General features: G+C 42.4%; 1 protein-coding gene and 1 non-coding gene across 2 annotated transcripts; one reads left to right on the top strand and one right to left on the bottom strand.

Annotated features, from left to right (window-relative positions):
- The first annotated feature begins 5,491 nt into the window (after positions 1-5,491).
- LOC140360446 (alpha-1A adrenergic receptor-like) lies at positions 5,492-25,690 on the top strand. The gene is made up of 6 exons (XM_072445652.1): positions 5,492-5,689; positions 9,910-10,473; positions 19,073-19,324; positions 20,560-20,944; positions 24,609-24,730; positions 25,427-25,690. Exons 2-6 carry the CDS (start codon positions 9,919-9,921, stop codon positions 25,688-25,690), a joined length of 1,578 nt encoding a protein of 525 aa, XP_072301753.1. The 5' UTR covers positions 5,492-5,689; positions 9,910-9,918.
- Positions 25,691-26,621: 931 nt separating this feature from the next.
- On the bottom strand, positions 26,622-26,694 carry trnav-cac (transfer RNA valine (anticodon CAC)). Its single transcript has one exon. It is a non-coding gene; the product is annotated as a tRNA-Val (tRNA).

Raw genomic sequence — 26,694 nt, 5'->3', positions numbered from 1 at the left:
TTATAGGCCACTCTGAAGGCCAAATAGTCAGAATTCTGGGAAACGTTTGCGGCTCCGTCGCACAGAGACCGTAAAAGTTATCCTTAAAATTTGGATAACTTTAGATGCCCCACTTGTTTAGAGGACGTACACCGATTTTGAGGTTGGTGGGCAAAACGCACTAGGAGGAGTTCGTTAAAGTATAAAACATAAAAATGTGGATATTTGAGAGATTTTGCGGTTTTCCCATAGGGATAACATGGGATGTTTCTGTCATCGCTACGACTACGCCGTAAAAAATAAGGCATTTGTCTGATTGGCTTTTGTGATCGGGACGGCAAAATAGAATTTTGGGTAAAGTTTAGACAATTTTGGTAAAACTAATTTTTGACCTTCAATGTTAATTTAAAGGTCACTCTGTAGCGGGCGCTATCGCGGCCATTTCAATTTTGTCAGCCTAAACTGGTCCAAACTAGAAAGTTTAACAACTGATTCAAATTTTGTCCTAATCGGACTTGTTTTGATCAAATGGGAGCAATTTTTAGATCTGCAATATTCCAAAATAAGTTGTCCAACTTTGCGGCTGCGCCTCACACAGACCGTAAAAGGTATCTCAAAAAATTGGATAACTTTAGATGCCCCACTTGTCCAGAGGACGTCCGCCGATTTTGAAGTCGGTGGGCAAAACGCCCTAGGAGGAGTTCGTCAAAGTTTGACGTGAACAAAATGGCTAACACAGCGTGTTTTCATTTTCAATGGAAGATGGCGGCCATAGGGTAAATCTGGGGGCGTGGCCACAATAATATTTTTTTTTTGTCCTCACGAGAGGAATGTGTGTTCCGAATTTCGTAGCTCTACGACAAAGTTGACCTCGGGGCGTCTCCCATAGGTGCAATGTATTTTGACTTTTGTCGGTGGCGCTGTCGCGCCATTTTTTAACGAAAAAAAAAATGGCCCAGAAAAAACAAAATTTTTCGCCGATTCTGAATTTTGGGCAAAGTTTGGTGAGTTTTTGAGCATGTTCAGGGGGTCAAATTAGAGTTCAAAGCGATGAAGAACAAGAAAAATAATTAAAGCCGCAAGCGGCATCCAACGGCCCTCGCGGGCCGCCGGCCTTCCGACTCTGCGCTTTTGACTTGATAAAGATGGCGCCCTTATTGTGTCTTGAATAAAAAAAGAACTTGACAGACGGCGACACATTGGACATGGCCAATCCAGTGCAAATGAACACAAGTGTCAGTCAAATTTGCTGCGCCGCCGCACAGAGACCGTAGCACTTGGAATAAAAATATGGATACCTTTTGATGCCCCGCTTGTGTAGATGATTTTTCCCAAAGTAAAGCTTGATCGAGCTATTGCCCACGGAGGAGTTTGTTAAAGTGTGAAGCGTAAATGTGAACATTTCAAGGATTTGGCGTTTTTCCCATTTGTGACAGTATATTTGCAGCTCCACGGCACAGAGACCGTACCACTTAAAATCAAAATATGGATAACTTTTGATGCCCCGTTTGTGTAGATGATTTTCCCCAAATATGAGCTTGATCGGGCAATCGCCCTAGGAGGAGTTCGTTAAAGTGTGAAGCGTAAAAATGTGGTGATTTTAGAGATTTCGCTGTTTTCCCATTTCTGACATATATTTGCGGGTCCGCCACACAGAGACCGTAGCACTTAGAATCAAAATATGGGTAAGTTTTGATGCCCCGCTTGTGTAGATGATATTCTCCAAATATGAACTTGATCGGACAATCGCCCTAGGAGGAGTTCATTAAAGTGTGAAGCGTAAAAATGTGGTGATTTGAGCGATTCTACGATTTTCCCATAAGGATAACATGGGATGTTTCTGTCATCGCTACGGTTACGCCGTACAAAATATGACTTTGGCTCTCATACTTTTATGATCAGGATGGCAAATTAGAATTTTGTTCAAAATATCATGTCATTTGGAAAAAACTCTATTGTTTATAGGCCACTCTGAAGGCCAAATAGTCAGAATTCTGGGAAACGTTTGCGGCTCCGTCGCACAGGGACCGTAAAAGCTATCCTTAAAATTTGGATAACTTTAGATGCCCCACTTGTCTAGAGGACGTACACCGATTTTGAGGTCGGTGGGCAAAACGCACTAGGAGGAGTTCGTTAAAGTGTGAAACAGAAAAATGTGGATATTCGAGAGATTTAGCGGTTTTCCCATAGGGATAACATGGGAGGTTTATGTCATCGCTACGACTACGCCGTAAAAATTAAGGCATTTGTCTGATTGGCTTTTTTGATCGCGACGCCAAAATAGAATTTTGGGTAAAGTTTAGAAAATTTTGGTAAAACTAATTTTTGACCTTCAATGTTAATTTAAAGGTCACTCTGTAGGGGGCGCTATCGCGCCCATTTAAATTTTGTCATCATAAACTGGTCCAAACTAGAAAGTTGAACAACTGATTCAAATTTGGTCCTAATCGGACTGGTTTTGATCAAATGGGAACAATTTTTAGATCTGCAATATCCCAAAATAAGTTGTCCAACTTTGCGGCTGCGCCGCACACAGACCGTAAAAGGTATCTCAAAAAATTGGATAACTTTAGATGCCCCACTTGTCCAGAGGACGTCCGCCGATTTTGAAGTTGGTGGGCAAAACGCCCTAGGAGGAGTTCGTCAAAGTTTGACGTGAACAAAATGGCTAACACAGCGTGTTTTCATTTTAAAAGGAAAATGGCGGCCATAGGGTAAGTCTGGGGGCGTGGCCACAATAATATTTGTTTTTTGTCTTCACAAGAGGAATGCGTGTTCCGAATTTCGTAGTTTTACGACAAAGTTGACCTCGGGGCGTCTCCCATAGGCGCAATGTATTTTGACTTTTGTCGGTGGCGCTGTCGCGCCATTTTTTTAGAAAAAAAAAATGGCCCAGAAAAAACAAAATTTTTCGCCGATTCTGAATTTTGGGCAAAGTTTGGTGAGTTTTTGAGCATGTTCAGGGGGTCAAATTAGAGTTCAAAGCGATGAAGAACAAGAAAAATAATAATAATTAAAGCCGCAAGCGGCATCCAACGGCCCTCGCGGGCCGCCGGCCTTCCGACTCTGCTCTCTGCATTTTACAGAGTTTGCGCTAACGCAATTGTCTAAGAACTAAGACAGCGACACATTGGACATGTACAATGCTGTTCTTAACCAGTGCAAATGAACACAAATGTCGGTCAAATGTGCGGCTCCAGCGCACAGAGACCGTGACACTTGGAATAAAAATATGGATAACTTTTGATGCTCCGCTTGTGTAGATTATTTTCCCCAAATATGAGCTTGATGGAGCTATTGCCCACAGAGGAGTTCATTAAAGTGTGAAGCATAAATGTGAACATTTCAAGGATTTGGCGTTTTTCCCATTTGTGACATATATTTGCGGCTCTACCGCACAGAGACCCTAGTACTTAAAATCAAAATATGCATAACTTTTGATGCCCCGCTTGTGTAGATGATTCTCCCCAAATATGAACTTGATCGGGTAATCGCCCTAGGAGGAGTTTGTTAAAGTGTGAAGTGTAAAAATGTGGTCATTTGAGAGATTTTGCGGTTTCCCCATAGGGATGACATGGGATGTTTCTGTCATCGCTACGGCTACGCTTTACCAAATATGACTTTGGCTCCCATACTTTTAATTTGGGGATGGCAAATGAGAATTGTGTGCAAAATATCATGTCATTTGGAAAAAACTCTTGTTTATAGGCCACTCTGAAGGCCAAATAGTCCAAATTCTGCGAAAAGTTTGCGGCTCAGCTGCACAGAGACCGTAAATGTTATCCATAAAATTTGAATAAATTTAGATGCCCCACTTGTCTAGAGGAGGTACACCAATTTTGAGATTGGTGGGCCAAACGCATTAGGAGGAGTTTGTTAAAGTGTGAAGCGTAAATGTGAACATTTCAAGGATTTGGCGTTTTTCCCATTTCTGACATATATTTGCAGCTCCACGCAGGGCCGGCCCAGCCTATAAGCGAACTAAGCAGCCGCGTAGGGCCCCGAGGCGTTAAAAGGGCCCCCAATCTGGCAACCCGTCTTATGAGAAGTGCAAGCGCAGCGTCCGCCACTAGTGTAGTAGCGCTGCTGGCGCGGCAGCGCACACAGCGGTAACATATAACGCACAAACCGCATTTATTTGTAATGACAATCTGGCAACCAAGGCACCAAACCTGCTCTGATTGGTCAACTTCATTGTGCGCGAGCAGAACGAGAGCAAAACATAAACACAACACAACGTGGTCCCTGCGTGGTCCTCATGTCCAGAAGAATATATCTCATGGTGCCAAAAAACAAAAGAAGAAACTTCTTGACGATGTAAAGAAACTGCAAACTCAACAACACTCTCCAGGGTCCTTTCGGGTCCCTTTGCTGAGGCTTTTGGGCCCCTTTGCAGACTGTTGAGTTTGTTGCATTCTCTTGTTCTTCAGACATGTTTTCACACTCGCCTTCATCTTCTTCTTTCTTTTATTTTAACATTAGTGAAGCAAACATGGAGTCACATGACAACAGCGCTATCGCCATGGATCTATATATCGATATCGCGTCTCGACATCAGGCAGAGGAAGTGGTCACAACAGGAAGTGATAACATATAAGCTCCAAAATAAAACATTGACATAATATAGAAATAAAGTGCATTTGTATAACATTAACAATGGTTAAAGTAGCACATAAATAAAAATTCTAACATGCTTCGGGGCCCCTCTGCAGAGTCTTCAGGGCCCCTCCGCAGACGCTTAGGGGGCCCCTCTGTAGACGCTTCTGGGCCCCTCACAGATGCTTCGGGGCCCCTCACAGACGTATTGGGGGACTGCCTCCTCGGGGCCCCTCAAAAACGTGTTGGGGGACTGCCTCCTCGGGACCCCTCACAGACGCTCCGGGGCCCCTCACAGACGTATTGGAGGAATGCCTCCTCGGGGCCTCTCACAGACGCTCCGGGGCCCCTCACAGACATGTTGGGGGACTGCCTCCTCGGGGCCCCTCACAGACGATCCGGGGCCCCTCACAGACGTGTTGGGGGACTGCCTCCTCGGGGCCCCTCACAGACGCTCCGGGGCCCCTCACAGACGTGTTTGGGGGACTGCCTCCTCGGGGCCCCTCACAGACGGTCCGGGGCCCCTCACAGACGTGTTGGGGGACTGCATCCTCGGGGCCCCTCACAGACGTGTTTGGGGGACTGCCTCCTCGGGGCCCCTCACAGACGGTCCGGGGCCCCTCACAGACGTGTTGGGGGACTGCATCCTCGGGGCCCCTCACAGACGTGTTTGGGGGACTGCCTTCTCGGGGCCCCTCACAGACGCTCCGGGGCCCCTCACCGACGTGTTGGGGGACTGCATCCTCGGGGCCCCTCACAGACGTGTTTGGGGGACTGCCTTCTCGGGGCCCCTCACAGACGCTCCGGGGCCCCTCACCGACGTGTTGGGGGACGCCTCCTCCACCTCGTTCTTATCTTCTTCCTTCGCTTCTTTTCACTTGAACACTTTATGAACCAGAGGATCCAGCGCGCAAACCCAGGCTCTGTTTCACGGAGAACGCGCTCCTTTCGGCGGCGTGAGCTCAGAGTTTCCCCGGTGAAGCTCCGGAGCTCCGCGTCCACCTGCTGCGGGACAAACATGGGCTCAAAACACCACATTTAAACGGATTTACTCTTTGTTTCTAATCAATTTTAAGGATTATACTTCAAGGCAGGACTTTTGTGGCGTTATTTGGTAAGTTTTTTCTTCTCTTTTTCGCATTTTCTTACAATAAAATATGTTTCAGTCCCGTCAGGCTTTTGACGCTAATGTTTCTGTTGTGAATCATTTGCTCTTGCGCTTCTGTGGCTGTTTAATAACGGCTGCGTGCGATCGATTTAATCCTTTTTTAGTTACAATTTATGGAGACTGTGGTGGTTTCCATCGTGGTCCAGACGTGGTTCCCTGCAGCATGTCGGAGTCTATTATTATTACATGAACGCAGTTGCAAACATGTTTTGAATGCCGTTGGTGCCTAAATAACAGTGTCATTGTGGAAATGATCAATTCATCTCAAAGCAAATTGTCTCTAATAAGTTAAATTCAGGTTAGAATAAAACAGAAAAAAATAGTTAAAAGCTGCATAAGAGCAGGAGAGTTTTGAAGCTGCACTGTGGAACCTTCACGGTGGAGGTGGAGGACGCCAGCTTGTCTCCATGGTGACGATCATCTGTTGTGTGTGTTGACCTATAACAATAACAGTAATAACTTTAGCTTTAAATGTATCGCTACGTCGACGAGCGGGTGACTACATCTCACGGGTCAGATCTGTGGAGAGGCGACACTCTTAAAGCTTTATGCCACAGTATGGAACATTCCGGGCAAAGTAATGACCCTGCACAGTCACTTTTCACCTTTACACATGATCCAAAGTCAATTCAATTTCTTTTAATTGGCGTTAAAGTGTCAAATAGTCACGTTTATGCAGTATTTTGATCTTTTTTAAAATATTTTTTCTATCTTTAAACTTTATACCGTCCTGTCAGCGATGTTTATGTCGAGAGTGCGATTCTTAGTTCTTAAAGAGCAACGAGATGTACTTCAGCCTCTGACCAGAAGTGCAGTGCAGCAGTTACTGAATGAAGACTTAGAATACGATGTACTATCTTCATGAGTTAGTACTTTTCCCCTCGTTTTAACCTCGTGATGAAGTTTGTCATCGATCATCTGAAAGAATTGGCTCTCGGTTTGATAAACTCACAAACTCTTGCACGTTTAACTCGCCACGACAAACTGCTTCAACACAGAATTCCCATGAACTCCAGACTTCCATCGCATAACTCGACTAAACGAAGTGTCATGTGACCGACGCGAGATTGATAATAAGAACGGTCGTACGTCTTAGAAAGAACATTCAGACACTTGTGATTCTAGTCCCTCCAACTGTCATCAATACAAGGCTGAAGGCTTTTGGAAGACAATCTCAGAGACATTTTTCTGCTGCAATTAGATCTTCAGTTGAAATTTATGTTTTGAATATTCTGCGCAAAGGTCTAGGAGCCAGAACGTTTGAGGAAAGAATGACATCAACGAATCCAAGAAGAACCGCGTCTGTTTCGGAACGCGTTTGTCCAAAGCTTTGACAGAAAGACGCCATATTTTCTTGTTTTCAGAGGAAATTGTATTAGATCATTACGATTGGATCCTCACAAACTGCCTTTTCTACGTCGATTGTCCTCGTTCACTGCTAAAATAGAAGTGTAGGAGAAAGAGAAACGAGCAGCAGAGCACAGACACAGACGAGTTAAAATATAGGCCGTGGCTGGAGAGCCGTGGCGCGGTCAAATGGCCGCGCAGTTTCAGGGACCGCGGCATTTCCCTTATAGCCCGTTATAGCCTCATGGCTAACCCTAACCCTAACCCTAACCCTAACCCTAACCCTAACCCTAACCCTAACCTTAACCCTAACCCTAACCCTAACCCTAACCTTAACCTTAACCTTAACCTTAACCCTAACCCTAACCTCAACGCTAACCCTAACCTTAACGCTAACGCTAACGCTAACCCTAACCTTAACCTTAACCTTAACCCTAACCCTAACCCTAACCCTAACCCTAACCTTAACCTTAACCTTAACCTTAACCCTAACCCTAACCCTAACCCTAACCTTAACCCTAACCCTAACCCTAACCCTAACCTTAACCTTAACCCTAACCTTAACCCTAACCTTAACCCTAACCTTAACCTTAACCTTAACCCTAACCCTAACCCTAACCTTAACCTTAACCTTAACCTTAACCCTAACCCTAACCTTAACCTTAACCTTAACCTTAACCCTAACCCTAACCCTAACCTTAACCTTAACCTTAACCCTAACCATAACCTTAACGCTAACCCTAACCCTAACCTTAACCTTAACCCTAACCCTAACCTTAACCTTAACCCTAACCCTAACCCTAACCTTAACCTTAACCCTAACCCTAACCCTTATGGCCGTTCCACACCGCCGCGGCCGAAGCGTCCAGTTTACATTCAAAGTCTATGGTAAACGCGCGTCGAGCACGTAGTGCGTTATCCGCAGCGCGATTTCTTCGTTTTTGTTTCAGATAAGAACCTTTATTTGTCCCACAATGGGGAAATTCCAGTGTTGCAACACATATTAGAAACAGATTAAGTACAAAAGTAAATAATAAAAAAACAGATAACATAAAAAATACTCTTAATAAAAATAAAAATAACACTCTTATTTACAGCTGAAATATTGCACCAGGATGATTGACATTATGTCACAGTATTGCACTTGAGTATAACAGTATTGTATTGCACATGATTATGACAGTATTGCACATGATTATAACAGGATTACACATGACAGTATTGCACATGATTATAACAGGATTACACATGACAGTATTGCACATGATTATGACAGTATTGTACATGACAGTATTGCACATGACAATATTGCACATGACAGTATTGCACATGACAGTATTGCACATGACAATATTGCACATGACAGTATTGCACATGAGTATAACAGTATTTCACATGACAGTATTGCACATGACAGTATTGCACATGACAATATTGCACATGACAGTTTTGCACATGAGTATAACAGTATTTCACATGACAGTATTGCACATGACAATATTGCACATGACAGTATTGCACATGAGTATAACAGTATTGCACATGACAGTATTGCACAGGGCTAACAGTGTTTGTTATAAAGTCCGACAGCAGCAGAAGGAAAGACCTGTGAAACGTCTCCTTCACACAGCGAGGGTGGATCAGTCTCTCACTGAAGCTGCTCTCCAGAGCGGACAGAGTGTCCTGCAGGGGGCGACACTCATGGTCCAGCATAGATGTGAGTTTAGCCAGGACCCTTCTGTCCCCCACCTCCTGCACCGAGTCCAGAGCACAGCCCAGGACGGAGCTTTGTCCAGCTTCTTCCTCTCCCTCTCTGTGATGCTGCTGCTCCAGCAGGCCACACCTACAGGAGCTGATGCCACCACAGAGTCGTAGAAGGTCTTCAGGAGTGGCCCTGTCACTCCAAAAGACCTGAGTCTCCTCAGGAGGTAGAGCCGACTCTGGCTCTTCCTGTACAGTGCGTCTGTGTTATGAGTCCAGTCCAGTTTGTGGTTCAGATGAACACCCAGGTACTTGTATGAGGCCACTCTCTCAATGTCCTGTCCCTGGATGTTCACTGGTGAGGGGGCAGTGGGGTGGCGTCTGCGGAAGTCCACCACCATCTCCTTGGTCTTTCCCGCGTTGATGAGGAGGTGGTTCCGCTGACACCAGTCCACAAAGTCCTGCGCCAGTCCTCTGTACTCCGCATCATCGTCTGTGATGAGTCCAATGATGGAAGAGTGGTCAGAGAACTTCTGCAGGACACAGCTGTCCGTGTCGTGTCTGAAGTCTAAAGTGTAGAGGGTGAAGAGAAAGGGCGCGAGGACAGTGCCCTGGGGCGCCCCCACACTGCAGGTCCAAGTGTCAGACACACAGTCCCGTGTTCTCACAAACTGGGGTTGGTCTGTGAGGTAGTCCAGGATCCACTCTTCCAGGTCCAGAGTGAACAGGCCGAGGAGTCACAAACTGAACGTGTGAATGATTTCTTTGTGCTTTGAAAGGCCAGCGGAGGTTGAAAGGTTCTGCACAAAAAAAACCTGACCATCGTCCAGTGATTTCACGGTCGCTGCCGCCCATAATCATAGAGCAAATCTTAAACCATAAGATTAAAAGAGCTCTTCCAGATCGATTCATTTGTAGAACTCATTTCAGAGCTTCACAATCAGTCGTGTTATAGAGGAAAGAATCTTTTCTTTTAAGACTTGTTGTTGGTACAACTCAGAGCGCATCCTCAGTCCTCTAGATGGCAGCACCAACCACTGTGTCGCATCACTTTGGACCGCTGCATAGTTTGTTTTTCCAAAATCTTCACCAAAATCTCATCATCTTTTTCTTTTCAGAACATAACCATGAGCATTGGGACCAACTCCACTCTGGACCTCCTCTCGTCTTCAAGCCTCCTTTCAAACCTCTCCTCAAATATCTCCTCAAACCTCTCCTCAAACCTCTCCTCAAACATCTCCTCAAACATCTCCTCAAACATCTCCTCAAACTTCTCCTCAAACATCTCCTCAAACATCTCCTCAAACATCTCCTCAAACTTCTCCTCAAACATCTCCTCAAACATCTCCTCAAACATCTCCTCAAACATCTCCTCAAACTTCTCCTCAAACATCTCCTCAAACATCTCCTCAAACATCTCCTCAAACATCTCCTCGCTCCTGGACTGGCCCTCACTGAACGAGACCCGAGGCGCCCCGGTCCTGTCCCTGGGCCGTGCCGTCCCGGTGGGGATGATCCTGGCCTTCTTCATCCTGTTTGCCATTGTGGGGAACATCATGGTGATCTTGGCGGTGGTGTGTAACCGACACCTCCGAACGGCCACCAACTACTTCATCATAAACCTGGCCATTGCAGACCTGCTCCTGGGCACCACTGTTCTGCCGGTGTCCGCCACGGTGGAGGTGAGTGACGCCATGTTTGAATCCGAGACTTCTTCGGTGTCTCTGCGGTTCCTGCACTGCACTTTTCTGGACGGAGATGTTTGATGTTTGACGTTTGATGTCTTGTGGATTATTTGGTGCTTGGTGCTTGGTGCTCGAGTCCTTTTGTGAATGGCCTGCGCTCGCCGTGTCTCTGCCCCGGGACGACAGCTTTCTCCGGTCCGTGCGAGATGTTCGTAAAATCTATAAATGCATTAAACACGAATGGACCATGAAATTAACCATAAAAGTATTAGTCTTAATTATAGACAATGTTCTTGATATTCTAATTTCTGAATTTAGTTACGTACATATAGTATAGTTATAAGTTATATTAGAAATAATATAATTTTTGTGATAAATCTCCCACCCATGTATAATCAAGCCCCCGGAAGCCAAGATGGCCATTGAAACCTAGCTGCTCATTGGCGCATGGTTCCAAAAAAAGTTTTTTAGTTGGGTTATTACTTCCTGAATACTGTCTCATTTACGCCCACTTTTGTGACATCATCGCCATAAGGCTTTGGCGTCGGGAGCGCGCACGTCACAGCAGCGTGAAAGACTGAGAAGACTCAACACGGACTTTTGGAATAATTCGGCTTGAAATAGTCTGTTTACGTAACGTATAATGATGGATTGTTATATCCATCTATAAATATACATGTATCATGTTGTAAAGCTCTGATATTTAAGAGAATTATAAAGAAGTGTCAAGATAAAAAGTCCGGTTTAATGACAATTTAGAGGTCTAATAACGTCCTCATCATTTTCTGTAGTTTTTGGTTTGGGTATTAATTTTGTTATTAACTTTTCAGTTATTAATTTACATAACATAATTTGGCCAATATGCATTTTTTTTAATCAGATGAGAAGAAATATAAAACATAATCATCGATTCTGTTACATAATTGAGTTAAGCAGTATTTAATTATATTCAGTTTCCTTTTGTGTCATTTTTGTATGTCAATCTTTAATAAATACAAAAACATTTGTTTATTAATGTATTTAATAAGAATAATGAACATGAATGAACTTGTTCAATAAATGCAAATCTGATTATAACTACAAATGATAAATTGATTTTAGCCAGTTTTAGTTGAGTTTTAAAGCTCCAATGAGTTTTAAAGCTACAATGTGGGAGTCCCTTATTAAGGAGTTTGAGTCTGTACTGTTCATTATTATTATCATCATTAATAGAATCAGAAAAGGTTTATTGCAATTGTCAAAGAACAGAATTCACAAACAGTGGAACTTGCTTTGGTGATTCAGTGCAACATAAAAATATTAACAATGATAAAACAACATGTATAAGTCAAAAAGAACATACTGAATATGATAAAATATTCCTTTATTGTCCACACATGAGGAAATTTTGTTGTTGCAGCGCAGTAGATACAGAGGAAAAGGACAGAAAACTTATAGGAAGTTTAAAAAACACTCTTAATAGATCGATCTTAATAGAAGAACTCTTACAAACAAAAACTCCTATAGACAGAACCTCTCATACCTTAATAAGGAATGGAGGGGGAAATAAAGATAAAGATAAAATAAAAACAGCTAGCGTAAGACTAAATAAACACTCTTTTTACATCAGTTATATGCACATGAATGTGACATTATTGCGTTAAATACTGAATATCTCAGTATTTAACAAGACTTTGTTTCCATGGCTACGCAGTCTTCTGTACTTCAGTAAACTCCTCCGTTCAGCTCCATCGTTTGACTGAGAGACAAACAGAACATGTCACAGCTTTAGATTATACAAGTCACATAACATACACTTCATATGTTTTAGAGTATACAAGTCATATAACATACACTTCATATGTTTAGATTATACAAGTCACATAACATACACTTCATATGTTTTAGATTATACAAGTCATATAACATACACTTCATATGTTTTAGATTATACAAGTCATATAACATACACTTCATATGTTTTAGATTATACAAGTCATATAACATACACTTCATATGTTTTAGATTATACAAGTCATATAACATACACTTCACATGTTTAGATTATACAAGTCATATAACATACACTTCACATGTTTAGATTATACAAGTCACATAACATACACTTCATATGTTTTAGATTATACAAGTCACATAACATACACTTCATATGTTTTAGATTATACAAGTCATATAACATACACTTCATATGTTTAGATTATACAAGTCATATAACATACACTTCATATGTTTTAGATTATACAAGTCATATAACATACACTTCATATGTTTTAGATTATACAAGTCACATAACATACACTTCACATGTTTAGATTATACAAGTCATATAACATACACTTCACATGTTTAGATTATACAAGTCATATAACATACACTTCACATGTTTAGATTATACAAGTCATATAACATACACTTCATATGTTTTATATTATACAAGTCATATAACATACACTTCATATGTTTTAGATTATACAAGTCATATAACATACACTTCATATGTTTTAGATTATACAAGTCATATAACATACACTTCACATGTTTAGATTATACAAGTCATATAACATACACTTCACATGTTTAGATTATACAAGTCATATAACATACACTTCATATGTTTTATATTATACAAGTCATATAACATACACTTCACATGTTTAGATTATACAAGTCATATAACATACACTTCATATGTTTTAGATTATACAAGTCACATAACATACACTTCACATGTTTAGATTATACAAGTCATATAACATACACTTCACATGTTTAGATTATACAAGTCACATAACATACACTTCATATGTTTTATATTATACAAGTCATATAACATACACTTCATATGTTTTAGATTATACAAGTCATATAACATACACTTCATATGTTTTAGATTATACAAGTCATATAACATACACTTCACATGTTTAGATTATACAAGTCATATAACATACACTTCACATGTTTAGATTATACAAGTCATATAACATACACTTCACATGTTTAGATTATACAAGTCACATAACATACACTTCACTTGTTTAGATTATACAAGTCACATAACATACACTTCATATGTTTTAGATTATACAAGTCACATAACATACACTTCATATGTTTTAGATTATACAAGTCACATAACATACACTTCATATGTTTTAGATTATACAAGTCACATAACATACACTTCATATGTTTTAGATTATACAAGTCACATAACATACACTTCATATGTTTTAGATTATACAAGTCACATAACATACACTTCACATGTTTAGATTATACAAGTCATATAACATACACTTCACATGTTTAGATTATACAAGTCATATAACATACACTTCATATGTTTTAGATTATACAAGTCACATAACATACACTTCACATGTTTAGATTATACAAGTCATATAACATACACTTCACATGTTTAGATTATACAAGTCACATAACATACACTTCATATGTTTTATATTATACAAGTCATATAACATACACTTCATATGTTTTAGATTATACAAGTCATATAACATACACTTCATATGTTTTAGATTATACAAGTCATATAACATACACTTCACATGTTTAGATTATACAAGTCATATAACATACACTTCACATGTTTAGATTATACAAGTCATATAACATACACTTCACATGTTTAGATTATACAAGTCACATAACATACACTTCACTTGTTTAGATTATACAAGTCACATAACATACACTTCATATGTTTTAGATTATACAAGTCACATAACATACACTTCATATGTTTTAGATTATACAAGTCACATAACATACACTTCATATGTTTTAGATTATACAAGTCACATAACATACACTTCATATGTTTTAGATTATACAAGTCACATAACATACACTTCATATGTTTTAGATTATACAAGTCATATAACATACACTTCATATGTTTTAGATTATACAAGTCATATAACATACACTTCACATGTTTAGATTATACAAGTCACATAACATACAATTCATATGTTTTAGATTATACAAGTCACATAACATACACTTCATATGTTTTAGATTATACAAGTCATATAACATACACTTCACATGTTTAGATTATACAAGTCATATAACATACACTTCACATGTTTAGATTATACAAGTCACATAACATACACTTCATATGTTTTAGATTATACAAGTCATATAACATACACTTCATATGTTTTAGATTATACAAGTCATATAACATACACTTCACATGTTTGTCCTGAAGCTGCTTTACAGACACATGTGACACAGGAGTGTCTCTTTTGAAGAACAATTATCGTTTAGTTTTTTTTGGTCATAACAAAACAGACATTTTATAAATTCAAAGTACTGATTCGAGGCACAAGTTATTATCAAAATACCTTTTGCTTTGGAGTCGTCAGGAGTTCACTTGAGATCACTCTGTGTCTGTAGTGACCTGTAGAGCTCTGGACAGCACAGACAGACTAAACTCACTGGTCAGCACTCTGAAGATGAGAAAGATACTCATTAGAACATTGATATATTCTGCACATTTAACAGAGAAAAGCTGGAATGTGTTATTGACAGATTTACATTTCGCTCTGTAACACAAAAGTTCCTCTTTTCACATTATTTTTTAAAGCTGGAACCAAAAGTAATTTACTTATGCATAAGTTTAAACCTTAGAAGTTAGAAACATAACTGACATGTTTGCTAAATCTCTACATATTCCATGGAAGTAAATCCATGACATTTATATAGAAAAGAAGCGTGTGCTTTGCTGTTTAAACACAGCACATATTATTAAATTTGGTAATAAAACCTTAAATGTCGTCTCAGCCCCTGTGAGTACACGACTGTCACTTTTAAATACGTTTACAATTATATGTGTAAGATATGACCCATTTCAGCAGGTTATATTTGAATTATTGGTAGTTTTTTATGGCACATAATACAAACATCACTTTATTTCCCTTCTTTCTCTAGTTTTCCTTGGGCTGTGCTTAACCTTTTGTCTCTTAGAACATTTAGTAGGAGAAATAATTAGTTATTTATTTGCAGAAGCACGAGCCATCGTGACGTGTTGTTGCTTCTTTGTGTAGCTAAACTTTAGCTTACGTTAGCTCGTGTTAGCTCGTGTTAATGTGACAGGTTAAAAAGCGAGTCACAGATTTGAAATTGGTCATAAGACACTATTTTCACCTTTTAGTTAATAATTATTGTGGTCAAGACTGTGTTCAGTACAAAAAGTGTAAATGATAAAAATGTACATATAACCTGTTAAAAATGTTTATTTCTATTGGCTGGCGGAAATGTGTGATATGCGCCTGCGCAAAGTTTTCAGTGTTCTTTCCTGAAATAAAAAGGAAGAGTAAGGACGTGAACGTCTCTGTCCTTCATTCTCCAATTCAAAAAGCAACCACGTACCTCTCCCAAACTGTCGGAGCAGAGGGCGCAACATTAACGTGTGTTAACTCGTGTTAACTGTGTAATTATTGTTTTACACTTCATATGGAACGATGTGTGAATCGTGAGGAATGACATACAAACACAACTTACGTGTATCGTGGTCTCGTCTCGTCACTTTCTTCTGCTTGAGTTTCGTTTTCGTCACATGTTCTTCTGAGGCTCGTTCATGAGGGTTACGTGCGCGCTCGGTGCGCGTACACCGTTCACCGGAAGGTTAAAAATGTATTTTTTTAAGTATTTTAGAAACAGTTAAAGAGTGAAATTCCTTCTATTTTATTTTTAGACTAAAAACAATTTAGCATGTTTGGTCATTTTAGAGGCCGAACTCCTGAAATGGTCCGACCAAAAGGCTGCATTCTGCGAAGTGGCCACTACTCAATTTGGAGCCAGAGGCAGAGGGGGCGTACCCTATCCAGATATTATAATAGATCCATGTGTATAATACATTAGTATGAGCCTGTTGTCTTCTTCTTCTGTTGCTGGCAGCCAACTGAAAAAGTGTATTTACCGCCACCTGCTGGAGTTGTACATCTTCAAAGTGTGTGTTGTATGTGTGTTTTTATGCTATACCGTAAAAAAAAACTCAATCCAGAAGATGGCGATAAAAGCAGCTTCAACAATGACGACGTCGATGACAACGACAACAACAACAACATAAGCTTGTTGTTGGGGGTCAGTGGTAAAAAAAAACAACCTAATTTTCCCATGGACTTTATTATTAAGAACTTAAAAGGACGACGCAGACCGAGCGGCTCCGAAACACGTTTAAAACTCAACATTGTTTTTAAGCGTATATATATTTGTGATATATATTAGCCCAGAGCGAACCTTCTAGTCTATGAGTCACATTTGACTCAAGCGTGCAGGAAAGACTTGACATACACTTCAGAGTAAGTTCATGACAAACATGTGTCCCTGCAGCGGAAAGAAGTTCTAACTGCTGTAAATAAGACTGTTTACTTTTGCCACTATTATTATTATTATTTTGTTGTATGTTATCTTATTTTTATTTTGTTTATTTATTAATATTTTTTCCTCTCTATTCCTTATTAAGAATATGAGAGGTTCTGTCTATAGGAGTTTTGTTTATAAGAGTTTTTCTATTCAGTGTTTTTTAAAGCTTTCTATAAGTTATCTGTTCTTTTCTTCTGTATTTATTTGCGTGGACAAATAAAGGCTTATCTTATCTTCTGTCCCGGCAGGATTCAGGAGCTCGTTTGGGGCTTGAGTTTGTTCAAGATAAACTCGGGTCGTTAGCGGCAGTTTCAGGCCTCATTAAGTCTCACACCCTGTTGCACCAGTCTAGTCCTGGTTTCACCCCAGCGATGGAGGTGGGCATGGCGGGCAAGGCGGGCAAGGCGGGCAAGGAGATGGCGTTCTCCGGACCACAGCTCGGCAGCCAATCAGAGCCAAGCACACAAATTTCGTCGACCAATCAGAGCGTGCACATTTTTACTTGTAAACAGTAAACTGTAATGGCGGACTATTGTCAAATGCTTCCCGGCCCGATTAAATAATAATGTTCCCTTTTTTAATAAGACTTATTAATAAAATGCCCGTCCACATTTTAAAATACCTCGTCCAAAATACAGGAAGACGGGTCTCTATCTAAAAGCCTGGTTGGATGCAGAGGAAGCGTTAGTCCTCGTGCATTGTCGTGTATCTGTCTTGAAAGAAGCTCCAGACCGCTTGACCGCCAGCTCTCGGTTTGGTTCGTGGCGGTCAGTGTTTCCATGTTCTCGGCCCAGAGGCGGAGGTAGAGATAGACTCTGGCCGCTGCCCTCAGAAGGTCTACGCCGCTTTCTTAGAGATTTGTAGTTTTAAATAAGTTTGTGGATGAATCCTTTGGACCCCGAAAACATCAGTTTATCAGCCATGGTTTGTTTTGTCTGGACTCTGAACTGTCCATATCGGCCATGAAAACCCTATATCGACCTATAGCAAACGAAACAAATAATGTCTCGATACATTTATTTACCTGACTTTTACTTTTCAACCCTGAGGTCGATCTGAGCAATTCACAAAAAGAGGTTCAGTAATTCCAAGTTCGTGTGTGTGAGGGGCGTGGCTAAACAGGAGCGGTTTTGCCTCGTTTCTTTGACTTCTCTGCAAAGCCTCGACGCCACGTTTGAACCTCTCTTCATGTCGTGGATCATGTCAGACGCATTATGACCGGGAAATATCATATTTTCCGTCTGGACAAAGCAAGAGACCAGCAGCTGCTCGACTCAAGCACATCAATCTCTTCTTTCACCAGCTTTACTCTGCCGACAAAGGAGAGCTCAGTCAAACACGCACGTTCATCCCCAAAATCCTGAATTCGTTCGATGCCTTTGAGCTAGAATCATGACTCCAGGACAAACAAACGTGATTTAAAAGCTCACGTTTTGATTAATTGGGGCTCGATGAAAGATAACAGAGGCCAAAGGCTCTTTAAATCCATTCATCAGGGAAAAATCTCAAATATTTTCTGTCCGTAGTTTGTTCGGAGATGATTGACAGCGCGTTCTTGTTCACACGGAGACGAACTTAGCGAACAGTTATATTTTGATATTTTATTATTATTAGTGCAGCGGCGGCTCAGAGCAAGGTCAGACTTTGGAACGAGTTTTTGTGCTAAATGTATAAAAAGGCAAATAATGCAAGTAATAATACATCGTTTATTAATATCTAAGTGGCCTGTACCGTATTTTCCGGCGTATAAGTCGCACTAGCCAAAAAATGCATCATAGAGAAGAAAAAAAACTAAATGTAAGTGTGAAAATAACAAATAATATCACATATAAGTCGCTCTGGAGTATAAGTATATAAGTATAAGTATAAGTCGCACACCGGCCAAAACTATGAAAAAAGGTGCCACTTATAGTCCGGAAAATACGTTATTTGTTTGTGTCAGATTCTTCTCAGTCATTGTTATATATTTTATTGTCTGCGCTTAGAAATACTTTTGTTTCTCTACTTAGTTTAAATTTTCTTCTGTTTTGTTAAATTCTGACCTTTAGCGCCCTCTTGTGGTTATGTACCAAAACACAGTCGATATGGTATGTTTTTGGTCTGATATTTCGTTTGTCGTTGTTGCTCCTCCTCCCTCTTTCCCCTCCCTCTGCCCCGCCCCCTCTCCCCCCGCCCTGCCCCGCCCCCTCAGGTGCTGGACTCGTGGGTCTTTGGCCGGATCTTCTGCGACATCTGGGCGGCGGTGGACGTCCTCTGCTGCACGGCCTCCATCATGTCCCTGTGCGCCATCTCCATCGACCGCTACATTGGGGTCCGATACCCGCTGCAGTACCCGTCCATCGTGACCGAGCGGCGCGCCCTGCTGGCCATGCTCGGCGTCTGGGCCCTGGCCATCGTCATCTCCATCGGGCCGCTGCTCGGGTGGAAGCAGCCGCCGTCGCAGGTCCAACACCTTTTATTTTATGTCTGTTTTATTGCCCGTGTTTTGTTGCGACACTAAAGTTTAACCTTGGCCCCGCCCCCTTCCACTGATCCACAAAAACATTATTTTGTGATACTTATCCAAAAACGTTGATTTATTGTTTTATTTATTTGAAAAAGGAGATGGAACATGCATCACATCTCCATAGATCAGCTCTGACAGGAAAGATGGCCCTAATATAAACAAAACACTGTATTTTTATTCAGCATTTATAACTGAAATAAACCATTAAGTCAATAATAACAATGAATATTCTGAATGATTAAGTCAAAATGAAGGTGCACTTTGTGAATTGTGAGTAATATTGTGACTGAATATTTAGTTTTTGGAGGTGGAAATGATGGCACTACAAGAATTGCAGCCTTTGCCAATAAAACACCAATAAAAACACTGAATGCAAGCTCCTCCCTCCACGTCTGCTCCTCCACGTCTGGCTCTGCTCCTCCACGTCTGGCTTCTTCTACAGTGTGGCTGACTCTTGCGCTTCCGGCTAGAACGCCCCTAGAAAGCCCGTAAAAATCTACAAATTGAAGCGTGTGGAAAAAAGTAGCGGCTTATAGTGCGACTTTTACGGTTCATACGTTTAATGTCATATTGTGAAACATTCCAGGCAGATTTTTAATTTGACAAATGGAAAAAAGATCAGATTTTTCGTCCCTAAACTCTGTGCTTTGCATTTTGAGACGTTGAAGTGACGACGCAGGAAAGTGAGAAATGTGTTTCATATTGACATTGTTTTAGCACTAAAAAATATTTTTTTTCCCACGGGACTAACTAACTTCAGGCTCCACCTACTGGCTGCAGGTGTGAATGAAGCTGAATGTGACCCCAGCCGAGTTTGTGACGAGGAACAGAGAGAGAACAAACATAATGTGTCCTTTAAAATGATCTAGTACCGCCCCTTTAAATGAAAATATCCAAACATAATCAACATTCGTCTCTATGTTGAAGTCATCAGTCACCGCATTTCAACCTTTATTCGACTGATTACTTAAAAAGCCTCAATGTGCAATAGAAATAATCGTGTGACAATGGTTCGAGTTGTGGATTACGCCTTGGTCCCCGTGGTCCCCGTGAGCGACATGGTTGCTGTGGTCCCTGTGGTCCCCTTGGTCCCCGTGGTCGCCGTGATCGCCGTGATCCCATCTGCCGGTGGCGACCCTCGTTTCACGGTGCGTTTCCCGTTTGCCCCGCAGGACGACACGGTTTGCCCGATCACCGAGGAGCCGTTCTACGCGCTCTTCTCATCGCTGGGCTCGTTCTACATCCCGCTCGCCGTCATCCTCGCCATGTACTGCCGCGTCTACGTCGTGGCCAAGCGCACCACCAAGAACCTGGAGGCTGGCGTCATGAAGGAGCGCCTGCAGGACTCCAGCGGCGAGCTCACCCTGCGCATCCACTGCCGCAACTCAGAGTCCAGCCCCGCCCACCGAGGCTCCGGGGGCGGGGCCGTGGCCAGGAGCACGCTGGCAGTCAAACTGCTCAAGTTCAGCCGAGAGAAGAAAGCGGCGAAAACGCTCGGCGTCGTCGTCGGGATGTTCATCCTCTGCTGGCTGCCATTCTTTCTCACTCTGCCCATAGGTACGTAGACCCGGACTGGACTGGGACTGGACTGGACTGGACTGGGACTGGGACTAGGACTAGGACTGGGACCGAGACTGGTCTAAAACCTCTGTCAGTAGCTCTAAAACCTCCGGCAGTAGCTCCATTATCTCTCCCTCAGATCTCGTGATGATGAAGAGCCAAACTCAAGAGTAATATTTGTGTTCCTTTCTTCACAAACTCATTTAAAGGTGTAACTTTCCTCTTCAAACAAACATCTAACACCTTCGACGTCCTCCACGCCGTCTGAACACTTCACCGCCGCTCTCAGTCCGTCAAGAATGAATCCAGAAGCCTTATTTAGACACGCCGACTTAAGACGAAAGCCCGTAGACATTTATTATGTGGAAGACAAACAGAAAGCGGTGAAGATGGGCTGCTCGTTGGTGTTTTCTCTGGCCTCAAAACAAGAATAAATCCTCAAACGGTTCATTAGAGTGTTTGGATTCAGATGTAATGTAGATCAGACCAGACGCGACGAACTCTCGAAAACACTTATTTAATATCTTCTTTGGTAACTTTGCGACGCAGCTTTGTCGACCTTCTGACCCCAAAACCCGAACAAAATTGTGCAGCTCTCAGTGATGGGGCGAGGGGCCACGGGAACCTTTTTGCTGTTTGTTCCTCTGGCTCTGGCTACTTGTACTTGTACTTGTACGTCCAGGGGTCTTACTCCAGGGGTCTTACTTCAGGGGTTTTACGTCCAGGGGTCATTCTTCAGGGGTCTTAGTTCAGGGGTCTTACGTCCAGGGGTCATTCTTCAGGGGTCTTAGTTCAGGGGTCTTACGTCCAGGGGTCATTCTTCAGGGGTCTTAGTTCAGGGGTCTTACGTCCAGGGGTCTTACGTCCAGGGGTCTTACTCCAGGGGTCTTACTTCAGGGGTCTTACTTCAGGGGTCTTACGTCCAGGGGTCTTACTTCAGGGGTCTTACTTCAGGGGTCTTACGTCCAGGGGTCTTACGTCCAGAGGTCTTACTTCAGGGGTCTTACTTCAGGGGTCTTACGTCCAGGGGTCTTACTTCAGGGGTCTTACTTCAGGGGTCTTACTTCAGGGGTCTTACGTCCAGGGGTCTTACGTCCAGAGGTCTTACTTCAGGGGTCTTACTTCAGGGGTCTTACGTCCAGGGGTCTTACTTCAGGGGTCTTACTTCAGGGGTCTTACTTCAGGGGTCTTACGTCCAGGGGTCTTACTTCAGGGGTCTTACTTCAGGGGTCTTACGTCCAGGGGTCTAACTTCAGGGGTCTTACTTCAGGGGTCTTACTTCAGGGGTCTTACTTCAGGGGTCTTACGTCCAGGGGTCTTACTTCAGGGGTCTTACTTCAGGGGTCTTACGTCCAGGGGTCTTACTTCAGGGGTCTTACGTCCAGGGGTCTCATTTCAGGGGTCTTACTTCAGGGGTCTTTCGTTCATATATAGACAGCAGACGCTCCGGCGGGAGACGAATCAGACAATGGCCTTACAAGTTCAAACTCGAGGCAGAATTATCCACAGCAACATCTCCACTGTGATCCGCTAAGACCCCGCTAAGATCCCGGAAAGACCCCGCTAAGACCTCACAAAACCCGGGACCTAAGACCAGGATCAGAACCAGCAAGAGGCCGAGGCGGGGAGCGGTGTAAGCAACACGACTGACAGTTCACGGTTTTGTCTTGTTTTTCTTTTTTAAATGTTTAAAACTGCACAGATTCCAAAGTCTTTTATAGATTTTCATTTTAAATCAGAATTAGTTTGTCGGTTTGTGCCTTTTTTCCTGTCGCCTCAAGTGTCACAATCAGAATCAGAATAAGGTTTATTGCCATTTGTCGATAAACAAAATGTACAAACAACACAAACAACCAAACATTGAACAATGAATACTAAATGGCATGATCTGTACATAATAAAATAGAAAGTATAAAGTTATGTAGTAGTGCAATAGGAAGTGGTGGTATGTACATAATAAAGTATAAAGTTATGTAGTAAGATAAGATAAGATAAGATATTCCTTTATTGTCCCACATGGGGAAATTTCATTGGTGCAACGCAGGAAGATCCAGAGGTAGATACAGAAGAACAGATCACTTATAGTAAGTCTGAAAAACACTTTCAGTAGAAGATCTCCTATAAATAAATAAAAAACTCCCATAGACAAATAAATAAATACATAAATACCATTGCAATAGGAAGTGACAGTGTAGTGAGTGCAAGGTGCTTAGGCAGTGTTCATGAGTTCAACAGCAGAGGGAAAGAAACTGTTCTTGTGACGTGAGGTTCTGGTCCGGATGGGCCGTAGCCTCCTGCCTGAGGGGAGTGGCCTCCTGCCTGAGGGGAGTGGCCTCCTGCCTGAGGGGAGTGGCTCAAATAGTCCATGTCCAGGGTGAGAAGGGTCGGCTCTGATCCGACCTGTTCGTCCCAGAGCCCTGGAGACGTACAGGTCCTGCAGAGATGGAAGTCTGCATCCGATCACCTTCTCAGCAGAGCACAATGCCCTGTAGTCTCTGTTTGTCCCTGGCTGTGGCTCCAGGGTACCACACGGTGATGGAGGAGGTGATGGAGGAGGTGATGGAGGAGGTGATGGAGGAGGTGATGGAGGAGGTGAGGATGGACTCAATGATGGGCTGGCAGAGGTGTGTCCCAAAGTTATCCAGAACAAATAGCAAGGTCAAGATTATTGTGATTATTCAAGTGACAATATCATCATAAGAACCAAAAAATTATAATCGTGACAATTTTAGGACCAAAATTAAGAGTTTTTGGTTCAATCTATCGTCCAAAAATAGACCTAAATATAAAGAACATTTTTCATCTGGATGTTTTTGATTTCACTGTTGTTTGGCCTCAATAATCGAGAATAATCGTTAAATCGTGATGTTTTTTCTACAATAATCGAAAATAATCGTTAAATCGTGATGTTTTTTCTCACAATAATCGTTAAATCGTGATGTTTTTTCTCACAATAATTTAACACAAAAATTCAACATCAACCGCAATTTCCCCCAGTGTTTTCAAACCGGCCACAGAAATAATGCAAAATTTTACACAAATCAATCTATTTCAGTTTTAGCCGTGAAACATTTCTGTAATTCTTGATAGAAATGATCTTGACGGGAAACACAAATAACACATAATAACACCAAGATTTGACCGATTTGAAAACCCGACATCGTTAACATTGTGAACAAACGATTTCCGATAAAACACTGACCATAGATAAGCAGACGCATTAGAGTCAGACGTACGGAGCTCCTGGAGGGCATGTTTGGGGCCGTTTTAAAGCCTCGGATTGGAACACATGTCCTTATAGAGTCAGGCGGGATAATCCACCATGTCGACGCCGCGAGGAGACCAGATTACTGCGGATCGTGCCGAGTTTGCAGCACGAAAAACCCATCAAATCCTTCACACAGTCGAGAAGGGCTCAGACGCGTAACAACGCGTTTGGTCATAAAGTGTCTTATTTCCATTTTTAACGCATAAATCAAAACTATGTGGCTCTTAACACTTATTTAAAGGATTTCTACAAGTTGTTTATTTTTTTCCAGCAAAGTCGATAAGACACTGGGGAAAAAAGAAGAAGAGGTCCTGGCATTCGTCAAGTTATTTTCCCGACTAAAAACAGACGATTAAATGCTGTTGTGGCGTTTATCCTGTTTTTCTTCTTCAGTGTCGTTCAACTCGAGTCTGAGGCCGTCAGAGACGTTCTCCAAAGTCATCTTCTGGCTCGGATACTTCAACAGCTGCTTGAACCCCGTCATCTACCCCTGCTACAGCCGCGAGTTCAAACAGGTACCAGCAACGCACCAGCAACAGACCGTGAACCAGGACCATGAACTAGGACCATGAACCTACCCAGACTGCACCAGCAACAGGCGGTAAACCAGGACCATGAACCGACCCAGACTGCACCAGCAACAGACGGTAAACCAGGACCATGAACCGACCCAGACTGCACCAGCAACGGACCATGACCCAACCAGGTGGAAACCAGGATTTGACAAATACCTTTTGTTCTGAGAGATCCAGAACTAGACGCGAACTAAACCAGAACTAGACCAGGAGAGGACCAGAACTAGTTCCGAACTAGACCAGAACTAGACCAAGAGAGAACCAGAACTAGACCAAGAGAGGACCAGAACTAGACCAAGAGAGGACCAGAACCAGACCAGAACTAGAACAATAGAGGACCAGGACTAAACCTGAACTAAACCAGAACTAGACCCGGAGAGGACCAGGACTAAACCAGAACTAGACCAATAGAGGACCAGAACTAAACCAGAACTAGACCCGGAGAGGACCAGAACCAGACCAGAACTAGACCAACAGAGGACCAGAACTAGACCAAGAGAGGACCAGAACCAGACCAGAACTAGGACCAATAGAGGACCAGGACTAAACCAGAACTAAACCAGAACTAGACCCGGAGAGGACCAGGACTAAACCTCGCTAACCCTCGGGCCGGGATTAAACCCTCCTATTTCCCAGGCCTTCATCCGTATCTTGCGCTGCCAGTGGAGGAGGAAGCGTCTGGGATGGCAGGCGCACTGCAACTACAGAGGCCCCAAAGGGTCAAACCCCTCGTGCAACCTCAACAGCAGCTCCCAAAAGCTGTCGTCCGCCAGCCCGAGCCCGAGCCTGCACGCCACCGGCAACCTGCTCCTGCTGCCCGCCCCCAACCCCGCCCCCAACGGCCTCGCCAACGGGAACCACGGCAACAGACTGTCGCCCAAATATTGCTCCACGCTTTAGTTCACATCGGAAGAACTTGCTTTTTTGGTCTCGTGGACTTTGAGATCTCGGGTTTGGGAGTTCCACGCTGGACGAGTCGTGTTTTGTGGCAGATTGTCAGCCACACGCGCGCTCACCTGCCACGGGGCGTCTCTGGCTTTAAGGCGATCGTTCGGCTGAGGAGGGAAAACGAGTGTCGATTATACCAGTTATTTAGATGTTATTTCAGGACGAGATGTTTGTGTCATTTTAACGTCGCATTAACTTATTGGTCCGATGTTACAGACTGTGGTCGTGTCCTTGGGCAAGACACTTCACTTTGCCAGCACGGATTGTTTTGAGGACGCTCGGCAGCCACTCTCACGTCGGTCTGCCGCAGGACGTCTCTGGCTCGGAGAGGACGATTACCCGCTCCGTAGTTTGTGACTTAAATATTGCGCATTAATTTATTCACCTTTCGTTTTATGCTTCAACAACTTAAAAACATGAATTCGATCATATCAATTAGTCTGATGTCGGTTAATTATTGAAAATGTGTCTTTATTTTGCCTCGACATTTGGAACGTTCTGATGGAGCGTTTGAACGCGAGTAATAAAGTCGAGATCGCATGTTTCATGTTGTGTCGTCATGGCGGCGGCGGCGGCCATCTTGTGATGGGAAGCAGCATCGTTATTATAGAAAAATATTGTAAATTCATAGATCAAAGCGACACATATGGTACATTTTCCTCCTGACAATTTCACCTCTAAATCATGAACAGGAACATTCACTCAAAACTCTGCATCGTCTCATTTTACTTTTATATCATAAATGTTGTTTCAAGATTTGTTCAAATTACTTTGTTAGAACATGAATATTAGATCATTAGATTAGTTAATTAGTACAATAATGTAGCGTTGTGCTTCCGGTCCTGGTCCAGGCATTTCAAACGGAAAAGAAAAAGGAAAGACGTGTTTCCGCCCGGTTTCGAACCGGGGACCTTTCGCGTGTGAGGCGAACGTGATAACCACTACACTACGGAAAC

Source organism: Eucyclogobius newberryi, unplaced genomic scaffold, assembly GCF_026437365.1.
Source record: "Eucyclogobius newberryi isolate DKJ021-1_F unplaced genomic scaffold, fEucNew1.0.hap1 SCAF_15, whole genome shotgun sequence".
NCBI classification, from domain to species: Eukaryota; Metazoa; Chordata; class Actinopteri; order Gobiiformes; family Gobiidae; genus Eucyclogobius; species Eucyclogobius newberryi.
The sequence above is the reverse complement of the archived record's forward strand: the minus strand, read 5'-3'. Positions and strand labels throughout refer to the sequence as shown.